The sequence below is a fragment of the Eutrigla gurnardus genome (assembly GCF_963514095.1).
Source record: "Eutrigla gurnardus genome assembly, chromosome: 24".
Taxonomy (NCBI): domain Eukaryota; kingdom Metazoa; phylum Chordata; class Actinopteri; order Perciformes; family Triglidae; genus Eutrigla; species Eutrigla gurnardus.
Window position 1 is genome coordinate 973,854 of NC_139935.1, and position 20,966 is coordinate 994,819.

At 46.1% G+C, this 20,966-nt stretch overlaps 2 protein-coding genes across 5 annotated transcripts; one reads left to right on the forward strand and one right to left on the reverse strand.

Annotated features, from left to right (window-relative positions):
* Nucleotides 1–350: 350 nt before the first annotated feature.
* als2b (alsin Rho guanine nucleotide exchange factor ALS2 b) lies at nt 351–15,525 on the reverse strand. 4 transcript variants are annotated; one of them, XM_084004692.1, is made up of 35 exons: nt 15,391–15,525; nt 14,946–14,994; nt 14,485–14,630; nt 13,263–14,239; nt 12,798–13,122; nt 11,215–11,389; nt 10,966–11,062; nt 10,776–10,853; nt 10,482–10,694; nt 10,138–10,309; nt 9,865–10,054; nt 9,718–9,783; nt 9,458–9,620; nt 9,216–9,347; nt 8,996–9,124; nt 8,837–8,860; nt 7,376–7,446; nt 7,217–7,283; nt 6,932–7,134; nt 6,784–6,849; nt 6,602–6,700; nt 6,305–6,469; nt 6,102–6,213; nt 5,647–5,724; nt 5,394–5,527; nt 5,134–5,298; nt 4,935–5,052; nt 4,426–4,583; nt 4,206–4,322; nt 3,948–4,124; nt 3,813–3,870; nt 3,542–3,603; nt 3,299–3,448; nt 3,051–3,147; nt 351–2,962 (listed from the first exon to the last, which is right to left on the reverse strand). In XM_084004692.1, the coding sequence occupies exons 2-35, from the start codon at nt 14,957–14,959 to the stop codon at nt 2,924–2,926; spliced, it is 5,037 nt and encodes a 1,678-aa protein (XP_083860818.1). In that variant the 5' UTR covers nt 14,960–14,994; nt 15,391–15,525; the 3' UTR covers nt 351–2,923. The 4 variants fall into 4 exon arrangements, with proteins under 4 accessions (XP_083860818.1, XP_083860816.1, XP_083860817.1 ...); XM_084004690.1 differs by having other exon boundaries at nt 12,753–13,122; XM_084004691.1 differs by lacking the exon at nt 8,837–8,860 and having other exon boundaries at nt 12,753–13,122.
* A 3,774-nt stretch (nt 15,526–19,299) lies between these two features.
* Nucleotides 19,300–20,894, forward strand: hemk2 (HemK methyltransferase 2, ETF1 glutamine and histone H4 lysine). The gene is made up of 6 exons (XM_084004321.1): nt 19,300–19,642; nt 19,912–19,998; nt 20,095–20,185; nt 20,266–20,349; nt 20,430–20,571; nt 20,658–20,894. Exons 1-6 carry the CDS (start codon nt 19,506–19,508, stop codon nt 20,762–20,764), a joined length of 648 nt encoding a protein of 215 aa, XP_083860447.1. The 5' UTR covers nt 19,300–19,505; the 3' UTR covers nt 20,765–20,894.
* Nucleotides 20,895–20,966: the final 72 nt, after the last annotated feature.

Consider the following 20,966-nt stretch of genomic DNA (forward strand, 5'->3'; position numbering starts at 1 on the left):
ATTCCCAAGGAAATACGACAAAATCTTCCCTCCCTCCATCTGAAAAGGCGTAAAATGACTTATTGGGCCCACAAACACTCAGATTATCTCTTTGCACTTGATTTAAATATACCTTTGTTGACTAAATCTCACCCTTAAGTCTCAAAAGAAGAACACCGAGAGGATTTTGTCAGAAGAACACCAGAGCTCCTCGTGACCTGCACAAAGAAACATTTACAATTAAGAGTTGAAACCCTCTCTTGCTCTCCCACAACTCTTTTCTATTTCTCATATTGAGTTATTGAGGCTCAAAGCTTCAATCATAAAACACAGAAGTTTGAGGATAAAACTGAGGGAGCAGATTAGTTAGCAACGTCCATCGGATGAGTTTATTGCCCCGTTATTATTTAAAAGGTACAACACATTTGACTTCATGAAAAAGTCACACAGGTGGGACTCACGTCAGCCAGCTGAAACACAAACATGTCGACTAGTAAACAGCCATTTAAACACACAATACAACATGGTGACCTGCGTGGGACGTCAGTAAACACGTGTTGAGGACATGAACCCAACATGAGCTTATGGATATTATCTTCAGTTTCTCTTTATAACCATTCAGTTTGGATTTAAAATAACACTTCATGTAAGTGAGTCAGTCAGTTAAGGAACAAACCGTTACAACAAACAAATGTCCCCGTTTTGTATTTTGCGATTTGGTTTTGCAAAGTCAGTTGTGTTGAAAATAGGGTTGAATCCCAAATCACACGTACAAGACACACTGAACAAGCAGCCTCGTTTTTTCAGTCAGCTAACAATTTTTTTAAAGAATAGCAGGAAACTTCAGAGTCTCTGGTTGACAAAATAATGTTATTGTACCTGGAGAACGTTTTTCTTTTACACACAATATTTCTCTACACAATATTGCGTCACTTTTTTAAGTGTCAGGCACATACGGTCTCAGCAGTAACAAGAGCTCATAACCAGGGATGGAAGAGAGTCAACAAGAGGCTGTTTGTGATTATTACTGGGAGTGAACTTTTCCCCAACATTTCCAAATAAAAACCGTATATCAATCTTGGTTTAACAGCCAAAGAGAAAAGTTGCTGCTTTTCTGTTGCGAGAATTTCAACGGAGAAAAAACAAAACAGCAGCTTCACCTAAATTTAGTCCCTTTGAGAAAAAGGCCTCTGATCCACTGGCTTTTCTATTGTTAAACCATCTGAGAAAACAAAAAGCCATTATATTAAAAAAAGGCTTGGTCATCCTCTGAATCCTCTCTTAAGCCCTTTTATAAACTGGCAAATCACAAATAAGCAACGATGTCAGACAGTTAGCTCTGTGAATGGTTTAAAAAAAGAACAGCTAACAGCGTTAACAGATGGAGCAGAGAACCAGCTTTCAACATCACAGTTATGAAAACTGTGTTTGCATTAAGCTCTCTGCTCTCTACTCCACCTGCACTGCAAAATAAAGTACAACCTTAAAGTATACCTTTTGCATTGATTCTCTTTTACAGATAAACATTTGATGCGGTGGTGAGTTTCACAAAGATTGTGCCGACTTCTCTCCCTGCCTGCATGCAATAAACAGTGTTATCCACAACAATACAATTAATACAAGCTCTTGAGATTATTTCTACTGGATGTCAGTGAGAATAAAGGTTATCTCTGAAGGTCAACCTGCAGTTCAACTAATCTGTCCACACTGTTAAAAAAATAAAGAGAAAGATTTATAATCATGATTGCAGGTCACAAGATTGCATACAACAACATGAGTGCAACAGGAAAGAAACAAAAAAATATATGAAGCTCCAAATCTTCTCAGGACCAATAAAACAGCCCTGTTTTCTTTATGACAAAGCATGTAAGTGGTTTATTTAGCTTTATGTAAAAAGGAACAGCTAGTTTTTCAATGTTTCAGAGTAAAATGAAAAACTACCAACTTCGGAGAAGCAGAATTAGCTGAGGGAAGTAAATGTCTGTGATGCTGTATAAGTCCAAGAAAAACATAAATGTGCTTTCTTTAAAGTGTTCGGCTTCAGAAACAATCTGTCTAACTAGGTTTAGCTTTATTCCGCTGTCAGCTGGTGTAACAGGAGAATATTAGCATAATTAAGAGTCAAGTCAGTTTACATTTATAATACAGTATCGAACCCCGCTGTGAACTAGTCCCTATTGTTTCCGTAGAGAAGCTCAGGGAAGCAGCTGCGAGGTTGGAAAATTAACCGGAAGAGTTTAAACGAGTCAGTGCTCATCGCTTCTCTGTTGTAAAACGTTTAAACTGTAGTTACAGCGGGAATCTCACCCATGTGTCACTATTCTCACATGATAATGACACTAAATAATAAAACGTTTGTCAGTTCAATAAAGTGGCATGCTGAGAAGATCGTTTCCTTGTTGTGTCCGTTTCTTCATGCTTGTGTCCGGTGAATAACGAGAGGCAGAAATGACCCCAAACACTGCTGGCTAAAAAAGCTTTTCTTGCCAAAAAAGTTGATTCTTATGAAGGAAGAAATATACCTGTGGTGTCTCACAGCATGCCGACTGTGAGCAGAGAAACCAGAGAACAAAACACTCCCATTGGCACTAAAAAACAAACAAAAAACACTAGTATGAAGCTTGAATCTCTCCCAGGTAACGGCTCATCTACATGGGGATTTCCCACGGGACTGTCTGAAACAGGACGGTATGAAGTGGCTCATCTCTGGCAGTGTAACAACATTCACATGTGTACCTTCATGGTCAGTGGATAAGAAGCTGGTAGGTCACTAAAAAGGGGACAGAGCGTGTGGAGGAGGTGGTTTCGTCTTCATGACAGCAGCAGATGTAGTTGTTGGCAACCTGTTATATGAACCTCCCGTTCCCATTGGTCGGCAGATCCAGGCCCCGTGATTGGCTGTGATGTGGTACAGTCGGGACATCAGGAAGTAACACCGCGCTCATTAAGTGATCTTCTCATGCTGGATCTGGTAGTAACAAGCCTGAAGGTGGCAAAGAAATCATGTAAATATAAACACCTGCAGACCAGTGCATGGTGGGTTTAATGCTTTTATTTTGTGTGCTTGCCACCTTTAACGTGGTGAACATGATTCCATGCTCTCCATGCTGCACGCAGGGGTCCATCAGGTCTTCAATCAGGCTGACCTCTGACCCCAGATTCCTGATTCTGAGGACAAAAAAATGGTTTCTTGTTTTCTGCACTAAACTGCTTCAACTACAATTATTTTCATGATTGATTAATCTCTTCGTTATACGTTATATGTCAGAAAAATGCCCGTTATAATTTCCAGAGTGATGCGTTTAATTCGGGGCCTCACCGCGCACGCAGCACCACGTAGAGGAAGACGGGGAAAAGGTCGTCCATGGACCAAAGGAAGTCCTGCTTCAGCAGCGACTGAACCTCCTGGGTGATCTCCTCGAAGGTGAGCTGGATCACCTGCAGCTTGTCCGACGGGGTGAACGTGGTGCTGCAAATAAAACAAGAGCACTTGTAAGGAAATGTAGCGCAGCTTATCCACGATAGCACTTTGTTTTCAACTCGTTGCTGAGCAGAGCCCTACCTGATCTGTTGTAACGTTTCCACTGCAGAGGCGAAGCAGGCGTCCTTAGTGCTGGAGAGGACCTGGAGGAGAGACCAGAACAAAGACTACATCATTGTACTCGTGGTGGACGGACTGTCACATGCCGTATTATACAAGGACATCCACTATTGTATTTGTTTAACTCACAATCATTAGATTAAGAGATAGAGTTAGAGATTTGAATTGTAAATAAAATAACAGGATTTTGTTGTTTTCTTGTACGTAAAAGTAAGCTGAACTGAAACCGTACCTGCTGCTTCTCCCCCAGTGCAGGCACAGAGACGGGAAAGGAAACTGGCCAAAACTTTCTAAAGGAGAGGAAGAAATCGTTTAAGATTTAAATGCATATCATCATATGGCCATACTGCAGCGGTTTGTGACATACTGCTGAACACCCAGGAAGGCGAGCAGGGCCAGGTCGGGCTGCTTGTTGAGGCGGAGCACACAATCCCAGTAGACGTCGTCCTCCCTGTCCTTGTCCAGAGCGTAGAGGGTGAAGAGCGGCGGGTAGAGACGAGGAAGCAGGACAGGAAGTAGCAGAGCTGAGCTGCTCACCACGCGACTGAGGAGACACAACAGAATTTAATGTGATCCAACCGAGGACCACCGAGGCTTCAGGAGGGGGACATTGCCTGGTCTTTACCCAGGTTTTGGGGACTCCAGTGGGGCATCGGTTGAGCCTGGCTCCTTCTTGTCCTGGGGGTTGGTTGTCGGCTCAGGAATAAGACCGCCCTCTTCTGGCAGGTCTGGGAAAAGGAACCTGCAGAGCATTCAAGAGCACACGTAAATAAAGCTACAAGCATATACTGTGTTTGTTTTGTACATTACTTTGAAATTAAGCTGCGATCAGAACTTTACTGTACCTGACGATCTTGAAGATGCGGCTGAGGTAAGACTTGATCTCGTTGACGGCCTGAGGCAGCAGCCGACGATTCGCTCCAACGCCCACGTAAGTCATCCTGTAGACCGCCACGAGGGTCTCTATGAGCCGGCCCAGCGGGTGGAGGGGGGTGTCACACGCCTGGAGGAAGGAGAGAAAGATTATTGGTACTGGTCAAAGTAACTCCTGTGTTCAGCAGTATTTGATTTAGATGGTAAAACCGTGAGACAGACAGACATCATTTTACACATGGATCATTTGGTGAGCTTAAAAACACACCAACCTCCACAGAATGGTCCTGAAGTAAATATGAATAACATTTAAATAGAAAACATTTCCTGCTGCTTCTCATTAAAAGTACAGAACGTGGCAGTCGCAGGGGATCTACTCTCTCCATGCGCAGTATGAGATCAGGTGACAGGATTACACCTTTAAGCTCCGACTGAGCTCGATGTATGCGTTCTTGGAGGTGAGGCGCCGTGCTGGGCTTACCTTGATGAGATAGAGGTGGACGGTGTGATATCTCTCCATGGAGATCGGTCCTACGTGCTGCGGGATGACCTCCAGGCTCTCCAGGGTTCTGCTGTGACTTCGAGACAACATCTGCGGACTGGGAGACACAACAAAATCTATTCTTTGACTTGCTCACAAGACACTAAAGATGCTATAAATGTCAAAAGTGTGTGTGTACCTGTCCTGGATGTGTCGCCGGCTGGTGGTGAGGGCCACGGCGATATTCTCCCAGGCCTTCCAGTTCTCTCCTCGACCCGGTGCCTCGCAGCCCAGCTGACTCCAACACTCCTCAAACACCGCCTGCCACTTATCCTCCGCGCACACACACAGACGGCCCAGTTTCCTGCCATAGCACACAACAAAAGTATATAACAACGGACATGTGAATTCATTATGATAATACATTTCCTGCACATTTCAGGAACTCTGCGAGCTTACACGGCGCGGGTTTTCTCCTTGTCGCTGTCGAACAGGTGTGGTTTGAAGTAGGACCCCGCCACTTTGAGGCCAGAGCCCCATTCGCCATTGAAGGAGCCCTCCAGGTAGTCACCGTTCGCCATGGTAAGCATGCCCTGAGCGGAGAGCCAATCAGTACATCAAACAACAATGACTGAATGTGTTTGCCTCTTTGCAGTCCTGAAATGATGTAATGCTGGTTCAAACATGCAGGCACTTTATGTTCATTGGTTACCTTCCCGTTGAGGGTCCAGTCGTCACAGAAGTCCCCCTCGTACGTGGTGTCGTCCTCTGACAGCAGGATCCCAGTGCCCTAAATACAGACGGCATCTCCCTTTAATTCCCTCTCCGACTCGATTACCTTAAGTGGCACTCCAGCGTTTTAGGAGCCGTGGAGTGAAGTTTTTGTAACGCAGAACAGACCCAAATATTCAAGACACTGACGATTAACAACCATCATTTCAGTATCTTTTGTCCTAAAATCCTGATTAACTAAAAACAGAAGTCAATGCTGGTACTCTCTCTCTGAGAGCTTCACAATCACCACAAATCTTATCTGATATATCGTACAAATATTGTAAATAAAGTGAGCACGAATGTATTTTGTAGTCCCAGTTACTGATCCTCTCCACCTATCTGTCCAAGCTATTAAAGCTTCCACTGAATGCGATCGGAGAGAGAAGCGCTCACCGTCATCTTATTATCTTTGAAGGCTCCTTCGTAGTAGAGGCCAAACTGAGTGACGACGACGCCGGTGCCCTGCCGCACGTGATCCTGCCACATGCCCATGTACTTCTCCCCTCTGGACGGAAAAACAGACACTTCTATAAAACAACAAGCCTTGGGACTAGTGATGATGATGGTCGTCTGTCAGCATTTCCTGGTCTGCGTACTTTGTGATATCGTCGAAGACTCCGTAGCCGGTCTTCTTGTCCTGCAGCCACTGGCCGATGAAGACGCTGGGGGAGGAGGTGTTGAGCTTGCCACTACGCAGCATGCCATGTCCGTGTCGCATGCTCTCCTGGAAAGACCCGTCGTAAACCTCGCCGCTGGCATACCTGCAGACGTGAGGGTGTTAATTCTCTTCTCACAAGTGACCAATCCACAGCTTTGAGTCCTGCTGAACATCCTCTCTCTTTCATGCCGATATGTGAATAAGTAGGAAGCTCACCATTTTCACACACACTTACCTGTATGTCCCGAGGCCGTGCATCTTGCCGTCTTTCCAGTGACCTTGGTAGTGATCGTTCTTGTTGAGCGTCTTATTGGGAGCAACAAACTCACCAAAGCTACAAAAACACAAACATGAATGAAGAACCAGACGCCTGACTCTGATCACCTGACTCTGAAAACATTGAATATGTGCACTCACCCGTCTTCCAGTCCGTTCTTGAACGCCCCGGTGTATATTCTCCCATCAAGCCATTTTAACACTCCCCTGAAAAACATCCCAGTCATCACTACGTATCAGTGTTTAAAACATTCTATGAAAATGCAGACCTGAAGAATGTGTGTCCAACCTGCCGTTGGGCTTCCCTGCCAGCCAGCGTCCCTCATACGTTGCGTCTTTCAGCCGTCCGTCCTTATAGAAAGTGTAAGAGGCCGTCCTGGAGATGGGAGGCTCCAGCTTTTGCCCCGACCCCGAGCCGACTGATGTGCAGTCCTGCCCCGCCCCGCTCAAGGCCTGGTCCACCGCCTGGTTTATGGAACGGAGCCACTTGGTCTAGGAAACGAAACGAGCACACGTTTAAGAAGGATATCACACAGGATGAGCATCAAAAGATCCGTCGCATCGAAAGATTTACCTTCTCTATGGGAGAGGAGGCCAGCAGGGTGAACGTCTCCTCTGGTGTGATCACCTTTAATCCATGTCTGTAAACACACACACAGTTTTACTGTCAGCACATAATGAGTCACCATATAAGGTCACATGCATGATAAATATATATATCAAGCACACTTACAGGCCGGTGTTCTCCTCCGGGATGGGCTCCACCCAGAGTGTGGCCAAGGGGAAGACATGATGGGTGGAGAACTGGAGGAGCAGATGTGGAGAATGGAAAAGGAGGAGGGAATGAGGGAAAGCATGCATTCTCTTTTTCACCGACACTTCTTTACAGATTCACGAAAACAGGACGATCACAGTATACCGCTGTCACTTCTTCCTCAGCAGCGACTTTACAACCAGCTTCAGGAAGTGGAATGCACAAACTGAACCTTCAGACCATTTAATGTTTACAACTACAGACTACAGGAAGTGTGCGGGACAACCACAGGACTGGTGCAGAATAAAAGAGGAAGGGGGAGTGAACAGAAATGCAAATAGAACTGAGAGGAAAGGGAGAAAACAGGGAGAGAGGGAAGGAAATATTTGGAAAGGTGAACCATAAACTGTTGGTTCCTTTCAAATCCTACACATAGCATTAAATGTGAACCAACAATAAAAACCAAGGCTTCAACACTGAGAATACAGGTTTATTTTGAGTTTGGGATTTCAAGCTGGGTTGGTTAAAATGACAAACAAGAACAGTAATGTAAAAGAATAGAGGTGAAATGAATTTAGAACAGGTTGAGCCTTGGTTACAGTGTGTTCATCCTTCCATGCAGTCTCATAGAGCAGGCAGAGGGCGAAGGTGGGGATAGGGCTGGGTATCACTGGACACGATTAAGTTGTAGCCTGCTTATACTGTTTCAGAAAATATTCTGCATTACAAACTTCAATTCAAGCAGCTTGGAGTATTCTAGACAGCTAAAAATATCAGCTATATATGTTTTATTCTAAAGAGAAAAGAAAACCGCAATTAAAAACACTGGATATTATCTCCTATTTCAGAATTATTATTATTTTTCATCAATTTGATGAACTACCTTAATTTGTCAGGTATTTAATTTACTTTTTTGTATTGTATACCTCCCCCACCCACCCCAAAACATGTGCTCAAGATTAGTTTATATAATCAAAAGTAAACTGGAGATAATCTCAAATATCTGCCAACATCACTTTCATTATTTAATTATTGTGAACAAGACCTCATTCATATTTTGGTGGCCCCGTTCAACATAACTTCACCAGTGTTTGTCATGTGTTCTGTTTATCAAGGGCTGAATCCTATGACACAGAGCCCTAAGCCACACACACACACACACACACACACACACACACACACACACACACACACACACACACACACACACACACACACACACACACACACACACACACACACACACACACACACACACACACACACACACACACACACACACACACACACACACACACACACACACACACACACACACACACACACACACACACACACACACACACACACACACACACACACACACAAGAAAGGGTGGGGAGGGGGACGGGGAAGAGAGCAGGTTGCTGTGCTGATATTTGCTTCTGGCCGAATACTTACAAGATTTTTACAAGGCGCCACGCCCTGACAGCACGGAGGCAAGCACACACAAACGCTTGAAACACACCAAGTTACAGTGTCTGATACATGGAGGGCTTTACGATAGAAAAAGTGGTGTGTGTGTGTGTGTGTGTGTGTGTGTGTGTGTGTGGAGCTGACCTGTGCGTGGACCAACGCGTCGTTGAAAACGATGAACCAGTTGACGGAGAACCTCCCGGCGTTCTGCAGCGTCAGAGCTTTGTTGCTGCTCTCGCAGATCAGCCGGCGGTTCGGCTTCCGCAGAGAGTCCTGGTGAAACGCAATGACACTGTTCAGCAACACATGACATCGTGGGGCACCTCGAGGACCCAACGCGAAGCACACGGACACACAAGTTTACCGTCATTTTGCCAGGGAAGCTCTTCCAGAAATGACAGGTGTAGTCGGCGTCCTTCCTTTTCCTCTTCAGCTGGAGGGCCAACGCTTCAAACTTGGAGCAGCTGTCCTGCAGCCTCTGGTAGTCACTGGAGCTCTGGCAACACACACACACACACACACACACACATATATATTATTTATGTTTATTATGTCATTTATTAGTAAATGATCATTCTGACTGAGGCTCGTGTTTGTTTCACCCACCACTTCAAAGCAGGTGGCCAGTTTGAGCAGCAGCCGTCCGTATTCGTGGAGGTGGCGAGTCGGGAGATAGAAGAGCGCCACCAGGAGGTCGGCCAGGGCGGGGTTCTCCTCGCTGCACTCCGACAGCCTCTTAAGGAGCTCGGGACTCTTCCCAAAGAAATCTCTTCAAAAAAGGAAATTATTCTTCAAAATAAGTAATGTGTTATCTTTGTAGATTTTGGCTGTTATAGTACTACTTATGAAGTAGTGTGTGTTCTCACAGTGAGGGTTTGGTCAGGGTCTGGAAACCTCCCATCACCTGGAAGTTGCCCACCGCGCTGCAATACCTTTGATGAGAGAGACAAAAATAGAAGTAAATCTATCGTTTCATCTACAACTGATGAAATGATGCCGATGCGATTACACACTCGCTGTAGGAGTCGAGGAAGATGCTGGCGTGGTCCAGGATGAGCAGGCTCTTGACGTCTCGGACTCTGCGCAGGTTGGCGGTGAGGCTGGCGGTGTGCTGCCCGGTTAGGTGACACAAGAGGCTGAAACGGCCGGCCAGAGTGTGCAGGAGCCCGGTGGCCACCTGGCCGAGGACCGAACTCAGGGACTCTGGAGGAGGACGGCACACAAACAAAACAGATAAAGATAAAGATGTCGATTTAAAAATCCAGACTCCCTGAAGTTAAACATACCCAGCTCCAGCAGGGGGCGTATTATCTGTGTCTTGATGTTACACAGCTTGCAGTAGAACTTCCTCTCGGCGGAGGCAAGCTCGTGGAGGCTGGCGATGAAGCCCATCACGTTCCTGTCCGACAGCGCCACGCAACGCTGGCCGCCCGCAAACACGTTGCTCACGTAACCGAGCTGGAAGACACGGGAGATAACGGAGAATATCTGTAATATATTACGGTTAGGACCTCTCATGTTGCATCATCTATTGGAATATTGGGAATATAATCAAAGCAAAAAGTAGGTTTCTGCATCATTCATCATATTTATGTGCATTCAAACTCTCTAAATCTGCATTTGTGCTTACGTCCATGCAGAAAGGCAGCAGTACAGGCTGCTGGGCGTAGCCCCCCGCCCGCTGCTCCTCTTCCTCCCCTTCTTCCTGTTGACCCTGCTCCGCCTCCTCTTTCACCTGCTGTCCGCTGTAATAAATGATGGGCCGGAAACAGTCTCCGTCTGCCAGCAGGAGGGTGTGACTCTGTCCGGCGCTGATGTCCCAGGCCCGGATGCCCTCGGACAGCTGGGAAGGAAAGAAAAGAAGAACGTGAACCTTTTATGGCTTTCTCTATGTGTGTTTGCACAATATTGGAGGTCAACTCACCTTTGCAAGGCGGGGGACAGTGCTGGGTGACTCCATGTGTCCAAGCTGACCAGAACTGTTACTTCCCCATGAAAACACCTGGAAGATTCACACAAGGATAGAAACGTTGGAAGTAAACCCCCCAAACATGCAGCTGTTTCTTCAGGGGTCTTGCAAAAATGTGTACAAGTAAAAGAATAAAGTGATTCACCTGAGACTGAGCAGTCAGAGCGAGGGAATGTTGAGCACCAGCCGCCACCCGCACCACCTCCTTACTGTTCAGACTCTTGATGCACAGCGGCTGTAATCTACAAGTAGATATATTCATATTTGACTTCTTGTTATATTTAGTGTTTTATGTATCATCCAAAAAGCAGGTGTTGGAATCTTATATTTGGGCCAATATTATCATATCATTGTGTCAGAAAAGTAATTGCATTGCCAAGAGACTCCCTCCAACCTGGCCAGACTGTCTCCATGTCCCAGCTGTCCCTGCTCGCCGTGGCCCCAACTCCACACCTCCGTCTGCAGGGTGGGAAACACCTCCTGGGCCTCGGGGACCGCCCCTCCCAGTGGGGTGAGGGCGAAGGCACGCATCCTCGGACGGACGGCTTTCCTCAGCAGCCGCGGGGACACTGTGGGTGCAATGACAGGAAAAAAGAAAGTTCATTCCTCCACTGGAAGATGTTTAATCAGCTTCAGGCTGAGTGTCATTAGCTATCACTGCATATAACATGTGTGTGGTGAGATATAACACTTAGTTTATATCCGTGCAAGGTAGTAAAATGTAAAAAGTGCTCGAGCCAAAGCAATGGAAACGAACTCGACCTGAATGTATCTGAGGTGCAAAGTTCAGCTGAAGAAATCAATGAGTGTTAGAACAAAAACTAAAAACAACATGGCCGTGCAGGAACCGTGTCGATCAGCCGGGTCATTTCAAACACATGCAGCAGCAGCAGCAGCAGCAGCAACAATGACGGACGATAAAAAAACACATATGAGATTCTTTCTGCTTCCTGCTGGAAACTAAAGGACTGATCAGAAAATATCCAATATTTTTTGGGGGAAATGTACAACTTTATCGTGGAAATTCAGACAGTAATGCACCCCCTTCCCCGACACTATATTCATTTGATGTTAAACAACGGGCTTAATATGCCGGCGTAAGTCTGATCTTTTAGCCTTAAAGCCTCATATAACCCAGAAGACAAACACAGGTGATGAAATCCACAGCAAATAATCTCTATCTATAAGAGATGTGTTGATGGAGGTGTAAAAGTCCATCCTTCAACCTATTTCCTATACCTGCTTATTCCTTATTCACACAGACATCCCATAATGCACCAGCTGTTCACTCCCAACACCTTCACTCTGCTCCATGAAACCTGCTTAATCCTTCTCTATGTTTTCTTGATCTCTAAAAAGATCTCTGTCAAATTGGCAGCTAAATATCAATCTGCATTCCTGGAGTGGTTTTAAAACTCACACAAAGGCAACCATTCAGACAGGCTCACTTTGCTCACACTGGACCCACAAGTGAGCAGCACTCGCAGGCACAAAGCAGGACACGAAGATTGAGAATTTGGCGTTTCATTATGCCGTTGTGTGCCAGAGTCAGATTTCTAAAGGAGTAATTTGAGGAAGCTGGCAACGCAGTGATTTCCTGTTCGGAGCATTTTAAAAATGGCTTGGTCTCCAGTCTGTCTTGACACAAGTTGGAAATTAACATATATTGAAAATAGTCCTTAGCTGCAGCCCTAAAAATGTCATGTTTGACCAGGGACAGCAAGGGCAGCATAAATAAAAACCACGACTGAGAAGGACTTTGGGGAAGAAATTTCACAACATACTGCTCACAACTTCATGTATCCAGCTCGATGGAGGTGACATACTCTGAATAAAAAAAGTGTGTGACGTGAAGACGTGCTTACAAGCCGGATGAGGAAGCCTGAAGCAAAGTCAAACACATCAACCCGCACATGCGTAAAGAGTACTTACGCAGCAGCGCATAGGAGGAGGATAAGAGGTGAACAGCGTATCTACCCTGAGAGAGGAGTCCCGGCAGCGAGAGGCGGCGCCGCAGACCCTCAGCCTCCTCCTCGCGGATGTCCCCCGTGCTGGAGCTCTTCTTGGCCTGCATGGAGTCCTCCTGGCGGACACGCTCTGTCGTGTTGTCGCCAATAACACCCGTAAACCCCATGGGGCCGCCTGACCTCGCCACTCCTGAGGGCAGGTAGTTCATCATCTTCTTGAGGGACAAGGCCTCGTAGGTGGAGGCGACGCGTTCGCCCACTGCAGAGGCGCAGGAGGCCACCAGGCTGTTGAGTGTGGAGCTGTGGGAGGAGGAGGTGAGTCCTTCTGCTGAGAGCTGTAACACAAACAAAAGAGACCCACTTTTTTATCTCAGGTATAAGTCTTTCTGGCAGCATCAGTGTTGGCACTCCAAATCAGATGAGATCCCTACTGATGTTTTATGTTTCCGTTTTCATGTGACACAGTCCAACTCACCAGCGCACCCTGAAATCCTCCAGCAGTCGCCTTCGCTGTCTGCTCAGCCTGCGTGTTGTCCGACAGTTTCTTCAGGTACTCTTTGACAGCCTGCTCATCAGGATACGGTGAACTCTTGACCCCCAAAACAACACCACCTCTGCACTGAGGCGGTGTCTCGGAGCCCGAGGCCAGCAGCGCTCCATTAGCCAAAGCAGATTCCCTTTTGTCCGAGTCCTGTGTGGCGTCAGATGAGGGATCAGCGTCTTTAGAGGGTGCTGGGGGGTTTGAGGAGCAGGTATAGGAGGGCAAGACCGGCTCGGACGGGGATGTCGTGAGCCCTTTTGTCAGAGCAGGCGCCTCCAGGCTGCCGTCATCCTCCGTCAGCTCTACACCGAGGGGGCAGTAGTGGCCATCAGAGATGATGACATGGTCCTCTTTGTCCGTCATGGTGTACAGCAGCTGGTTACACTGTCTGCATTTGTCTACAGGGGGCCGGTGGATGTCACGAGGGCCCAAGCAGCGCACCAGAGCCAGGCTGTGCGAGGCCCCGCAGGCCACCTGTAATACATACCTGCCCGCCAAGTGCTCAACCTTCTGCGGTTTCCAGACAGGAAAGACGGTGACGTTGAGGCCCAGCTGGCAACCGCTGCCCCAGGCCCACACCTCCCGCTGGACCGACAGCGCCAGGGTGTGCCGCTCCCCACAGGACAGCTCCAATACGGGGACGGTCTGCGGGGGGCTGGTGTCGGAGTCCACCAGAGCGACCGGAGTCGGGTTGGGGACGGTACTGAGGCCAGACAAGCCGCACTGTCCCGAGCCGTTGTCCCCCCACATGTGGACGCCACCGTCCTCGGTCACCGCCCCGCTGTGGAAGCTTCCGGCCGCAACGGCGACCACGCGCTGTCCACTGAGCGCGCTCTCCAATGTGGGTTTTGCCGGCTCGGGCACTTGACTCTGCTTCCATGGCAACTCCCCAAAACTGTACACCTGCCCTCCTGAATTGGGGGCACAAACACGCATTAATTAAAGCGCATTAATCAAAGACGAACATGGCCATTAGTTTCCTCAGTTGTGGAAAAATGGAAACTACTACTACAGCAATATCTGGACTACTTATCATATGAACCAGCCATCATAATAAATGTTATTCGATATGTTTACTCCAATCATGATGCAACATCCCAAATTTGTAGGCAATAAAATACCCCAAAAGTAGTTGAAAAAAACTAAATTAAGTTACCTTCCACCAGCAGCACACCATGCCGTGTGCCCAGGGCGACCTGAAGGACCGGCCCGGGGAGGAGCACCCTCTCTGGGGTGACGCTGCAGGAGTACCCCTTCCAGGTGTGTAGCAGACCTCGCTCTCCACCAGCATCATCCCCAGAGCTGAAGGATCGATCAATCGGAAACATAATGAGCAGGAAAGGTTGATCAGATGATGATCAAACACTATTCATCATCATCATTTGTCTTTTCTAAAAAATAATATGTAAAAGGCACATAATGTTCAGAAACACCTCACCCCCCTCCCACCCTCTCTCTCCTGTGCAACACATGTGAACAACAGATGTTTTGTGGGTGAAAGTGACCTCCATCTGCAGGCTGTGTGTCACATGGTAATCACATCCAGCTGCTGCAAGCCTGGAAACTTGAAAGCAACAGTTGAGCAACAATAATCCTCTGTAGAAGGACTTTGGATACCTCTTCCTCTCCATCAGCGGGGTCTATGTCTCCATCTCTGGCGCTGCTGCTGGTAAGCAAACACACACACTCATTAGCTGGCAGCTGGGAAACACTCTTGTTAGCTGACATTTGAATGTCAAAGCAAACAAAGTCAAACGGCTGTCTGGATTTTAGGGTAGTTCACATCCAACTAAAAACCAGACAAACAGAAGCAGCTATGGTTTCATTTCATGCGTGTTTTAAAACACTTCTAACATCTAAATGTATCCACAAACGTATATCATGCAGTACCTGACTGGTGTGTGCCCATCTGCCACTAACTGTTGTTGGCTAGATGACCGTTAATCTCGTTAGCTACCGTTAGCTAATCAGCGTCGCTACTAGCCAAGCAGCTAGCTCAAACCACAGGTGTCTCCTCTTCATTTTATTGATAATAATTACGATAAAAGACCCCCGTTCTTACCAGCTGGCTCCACACACCACTCCTTGATGTGTTCACTCAGACAGGCAAGAAAAACACACGTCCGTTAAGTCGTTGGGCAGCTAACTGCCGCTGGTTTGTTGTTCATCTCTGATGTTGACAGAGAGAAAGAGGCGTCGCTAGCCAAAGATCGTCTATAAGGAGAAGGCTGGCTGAGCAGCGAGACCGAACAAATCCCGTGGTCCACCAGACTCAGCGGAGTGGGACCTCCTACTATTAACGCCTCTTCGAATTGATCTTCTTCTACTACTATTTTTTAGTAGTAGGTTTACTCAATGGTACACCTGGTGGCCGATATCACGCAGTACATAAACAAAAACAGCATACAGTTTAGAAGATTAGAAGATTTATTTCGCACCAAAAAGTATTCATATTAATTTTCTAAATTATGAACACTGCAGCGTAGAAAACATGTTTCATCAGTAGGCACTTTTACTTCTTTAAAAATATAGTGGTACTTTCGGTTGAGTGCAATATTGTTTTGGTTGTAGTCTTCTTCGCTGTATAAATCTCATACGGTGGAGCTATGATGTGGTTCCAGGCTGCGGTGAATAGCAGTGGCTCCCTCGTGTGGTACAAATGGGTCATTGCAAATGGATGTGTCAGTTCTCCACTGAAGGCGTTTGAGCAAAATTAACTAAATAAGTAAGAGAATGCGGGTCTATGAAGACATTTTAATAACGTAGGATTAGCGTACACATGTAGTCAGTTAATACAAATAAGTATGTTCTCATTTTAAACAGGTAAAGGCTATTAATGTGCAGGAATCCCGCTCAAATCTGGATATAAGAGTATTGTAGAAATATTTATGCTAAAGGCTCGGTTATGCTAGGCATAAATAATACCAATGTGACCATTCGCCCACCGTGGCAGACCAAGTCCAGCCCCCACCGTGGCAGACCGAGTCCAGCCCCCTCTACCAGCTGCGAGACCGTGAACCGGTACACCACTTCCTGTTGAGTTTTTTTTTCACCTCGAAGTGGTAATTGAGTCATTAATGGAGCTTTAACGCCCTCTGGTGGCCACAACTGGTAAATACATCAGCGGTGTTATCAAGGTAGACAGATTACATACACGAAGTACTTCCTGTTGAGTTTTTTTCGCCTCGAAGTGTTAATTCAGTCATTAATGTAGCTTTAACGCCCTCTGGTGGCCACATCCGGTAAATACATCAGCGGTGTTATCAAGGTAGACAGATTACATACACGAAGTACTTCCTGTTGAGTTTTTTTTTCACCTCGAAGTGGTAATTGAGTCATTAATGGAGCTTTAACGCCCTCTGGTGGCCACAACCGGTAAATACACCAGCGGTGTTATCAAGGTAGACAGATTACATACACGAAGTACTTCCTGTTGAGTCATTCAAAATAAAAGACGAGTTGTCACTGCAGCGTACAACCGAGATTAAAAACATGTCGTTCTCGTTTGAATGTTTGACCGATAATTAATATATATTATATCAAACGTAATTTCTCGACTAACTAAAAGAACAGAACCCCACGCCGTTGTGGCGGGAGGGGGAAGCGAACGCTTTTGTTAGCCTCGGCTAATGTTGTAAGCTAATCGTCCTGCACTACGGTGGCCCTGTGAGCTCAAAGCAGTGACAACCCATCCGGTTAGCTGTAAGCTAATCGTGAGATTGTAAAGACCACAACGTTCTGACCGAAGAGTTAAACAATAAATACTATTAACGTCATGTTCTACTAAAGGTAAACTAGTCATTTATTAGCTAACGTTAGCTACAAGTATTCTAATTCACCAATCTTATATTTATTCCAATTAGATTGAGATCATGAACGTTATCGCCCTCCTGTGGCCACAGCCGGTAAATACATCAGCGGTGTTATCAAGTTAGACAGATTACATACACAAAGTACTTCCTGTTGAGTTTTTTCGCCTCCAACTGTTAATTCAGTCATTAATGTAGCTTGAACGCCCTCTTGTGGCCACAGCCGGTAAATACACCAGCGGTGTTATCAAGGTAGACAGATTACATACACGAAGTACTTCCTGTTGAGTCATTCAAAATAAAAGAAGAGTTGTCATTACAGCGTACAACCGAGATTAAAAACATGTCGTTCTCATTTGAATGTTTGACCGATAATTAATATATATTATATCAAACGTAATTTCTCGACTAACTAAAAGAACAGAACCCCACGCCGTTGTGGCGGGAGGGGGAAGCGAACGCTTTTGTTAGCCTCGGCTAATGTTGTAAGCTAATCGTCCTGCACTACGGTGGCCCTGTGAGCTCAAAGCAGTGACAACCCATCCGGTTAGCTGTAAACTAATCGTGAGATTGTAAAGACCACAACGTTCTGACCGAAGAGTTAAACAATAAATACTATTAACGTCATGTTCTACTAAAGGTAAACTAGTCATTTATTAGCTAACGTTAGCTACAAGTATTCTAATTCACCAATCTTATATTTATTCCAATTAGATTGAGATCATGAACGTTATCGCCCTCCTGTGGCCACAGCCGGTAAATACATCAGCGGTGTTATCAAGTTAGACAGATTACATACACAAAGTACTTCCTGTTGAGTTTTTTCGCCTCCAACTGTTAATTCAGTCATTAATGTAGCTTGAACGCCCTCTTGTGGCCACAGCCGGTAAATACACCAGCGGTGTTATCAAGGTAGACAGATTACATACACGAAGTACTTCCTGTTGAGTCATTCAAAATAAAAGAAGAGTTGTCATTACAGCGTACAACCGAGATTAAAAACATGTCGTTCTCATTTGAATGTTTGACCGATAATTAATATATATTATATCAAACGTAATTTCTCGACTAACTAAAAGAACAGAACCCCACGCCGTTGTGGCGGGAGGGGGAAGCGAACGCTTTTGTTAGCCTCGGCTAATGTAATCTAATCGTCCTGCACTACGGTGGCCCTGTGAGCTCAAAGCAGTGAGAACACATCCGGTTAGCTGTAAGCTAATCGTGAGATTGTAAAGACCACAACGTTCTGACCGAAGAGTTAAACAATAAATACTATTAACGTCATGTTCTACTAAAGGTAAACTAGTCATTTATTAGCTAACGTTAGCTACAAGTATTGTAATTCACCAATCTTATATTAATTCAAATTAGATTGAGATCATGACCTTTAACGCCCTCCTGTGGCCACAGCCGTTTATTACATCAGTGGTGTTATCAAGGTAGACGATACAAGCAGTTAGAATCATACATAATCAACTACAACGACGTGTAATTACGCGCCGTGACCACCGGAGGGCAGTGTCGAGTCCTCTGGTGGCTACAGGCATTAAGTACAGCAGCGGTAGACAATAAATATATATATATATATATATGTACATGTACCGTCGGCACAACATCATCGTCCACAGGAAAGCAAATGAGCTGATGATGGGCATACAGGGGGAGAAAACACACAACTGGCATGCAAAGAAAGGAAAAAAAAAAAACACTTAAAAAGTGAGTTTTCACAAACAAAGTCACTCAATGTTGTACAAACATGATTAAAAGTCATTAAACAGGTACAGGCTGTGTGCAGACATCTGGATATCAGAACATTGTAGAAATATTCCCAGATTTTAAGGCATAAATAAAAACTTTGTGACCAGCCAATCCCGTGGTCCACCAAACTTAACGGAGTGGGACCTCTTACCGTTCGGGCCCTCTTCGAATCTTTTCTTCTACTATTTAATTTAGTAGTATATTTACTCAGCGGCACCGCCTGGTGGCAGCAATCGCACAGTACATCAACAACACGGCATACAGAATGGAGGATTTATTTCGCACATAAAACAAATAACAATGAAACAAAACAGTATTTATATGAACTAGTATTTGTTTAAAATATTGTAATGATGTTCGGAAACGGCAGATTACCGGTGACGCCCCCCACACGTCATCGTGACGTTGGTTGTATACAAGGAAGTGGATTGTTGGACGCTCTAGCTAACACGCTCGTTTTCGTCAAATATCTTAGCTTGACAACTTTTATGATTATTAGCACCTCGTGTAAACATTGTGCGTTTAACAGCAGTGACGTCAAAGTGTAGCAGCACTACGTAATGCTTGGTGAGGGAGCTGGGAGCACGTGCGGGCTGCTCGCGAGGCTAACATGTCTGCGAGTTACCCGACGCCGGTGTACTCGCATGCGGGACGAGGAGACTTCCGGGACGTGTACGAGCCGGCGGAGGACTCGTTCCTCCTGATCGACGCCCTGGAGAAAGACGCGGAGCGGCTGCAGCTGATGAGGTCAGACTGGATCCCGGATGCGGATCATGTATTTCTATGAACCGCCCGGCTTTCCCTGGCGTCGTTTTAAGACAATCTTCTGAAGAAGTCAGGCTGGAGGGTCGAGGGGTGGGCTATGACATCATCATATGCGTATTTACCGTATACACGTACACGAGACGCAAGGGCGTTTTGTACTTTTTCACCCCGGGTTTTAAACTTTCAGAGAAAACACGTGTCAATGAATGTGGCTTTTCTTTTTACATGTGGGTTTCCTCTGCGCCTTGCAGCCCGGGGGTGTGCTTGGAGGTGGGCAGCGGCTCGGGGGTGGTCTCGGCTTTTCTGGCATCAGTGGTGGGACCTTCAGCTCTGTATCTGTGAGTTCAAAACAAACACAATCGGCCTCTGTGGGGTTTTTTTTTTTTGCAAATGCATGCAAAGAAAAGGCAAACCAATCTCTGTTCCTCCTTCAGGTGCACTGATGTGAATCCTGCAGCAGCACAGTGCACAGCAAAGACGGCTTCCTGCAACAGCGTTTCACTGCAGCCCGTTATGACGTCACTGGTGAGACTCCACACTTCAGGTGTTCACGTGCATTAATTGCAATGTTGAATCTAAAGGCTGCTTTCTTGTCCTTACTGTAGGTGGAGAGTTTCCTGCCCCGGCTCAGTGGGAAGGTGGACGTCCTCCTCTTCAACCCTCCCTACGTGGTCACGCCTTCAGAAGAGGTGGTCCAGCTCTCTGCTGCAGGTATCTTCAGCTCACAGATGATGAGCATGTGATCAATGTGGGCTTTTCCCCATAGCAGGTTGGCAGCACGGGCATCGAGGCTGCCTGGGCCGGCGGGCGGCGAGGACGGGAGGTGACTGACAAGTTCCTGCCTTTGGTGGCAACGTTGCTCTCCAGTAACGGCTTATTCTACCTCATCACCATCGCAGAGAACGATCCAGGTGATTTATCTTTCATATTATTCATGTTTTACTGCAGGATACCTTCTGGATTCAAAACTAAAGTGATATTCCTTTGTTCTCCCCAGATGAGATCATCCGTTTACTGGGCCAACGTGGTTTGAGGGGAGAGTCGTGCATGTCGACGAGAGCTGGAAACGAGAGGCTGTCCGTTCTGCGCTTCCATCGGAGATAACTGTGCAGGAAGGATTACAGGAGCCGATAAGAAGAAATATGATCAGGATGCAGTTTTATCTGCAAGCACGGACAAATGTTTCCTGGAAGATGCACCAAACATATATTTAGTACTGCCGCTGATGTACTGGCACACTTTTTAAATAAATACATAAAACAAATGACACAATGACTTCTTGCATTCAACCAGACAGGTTTAATAA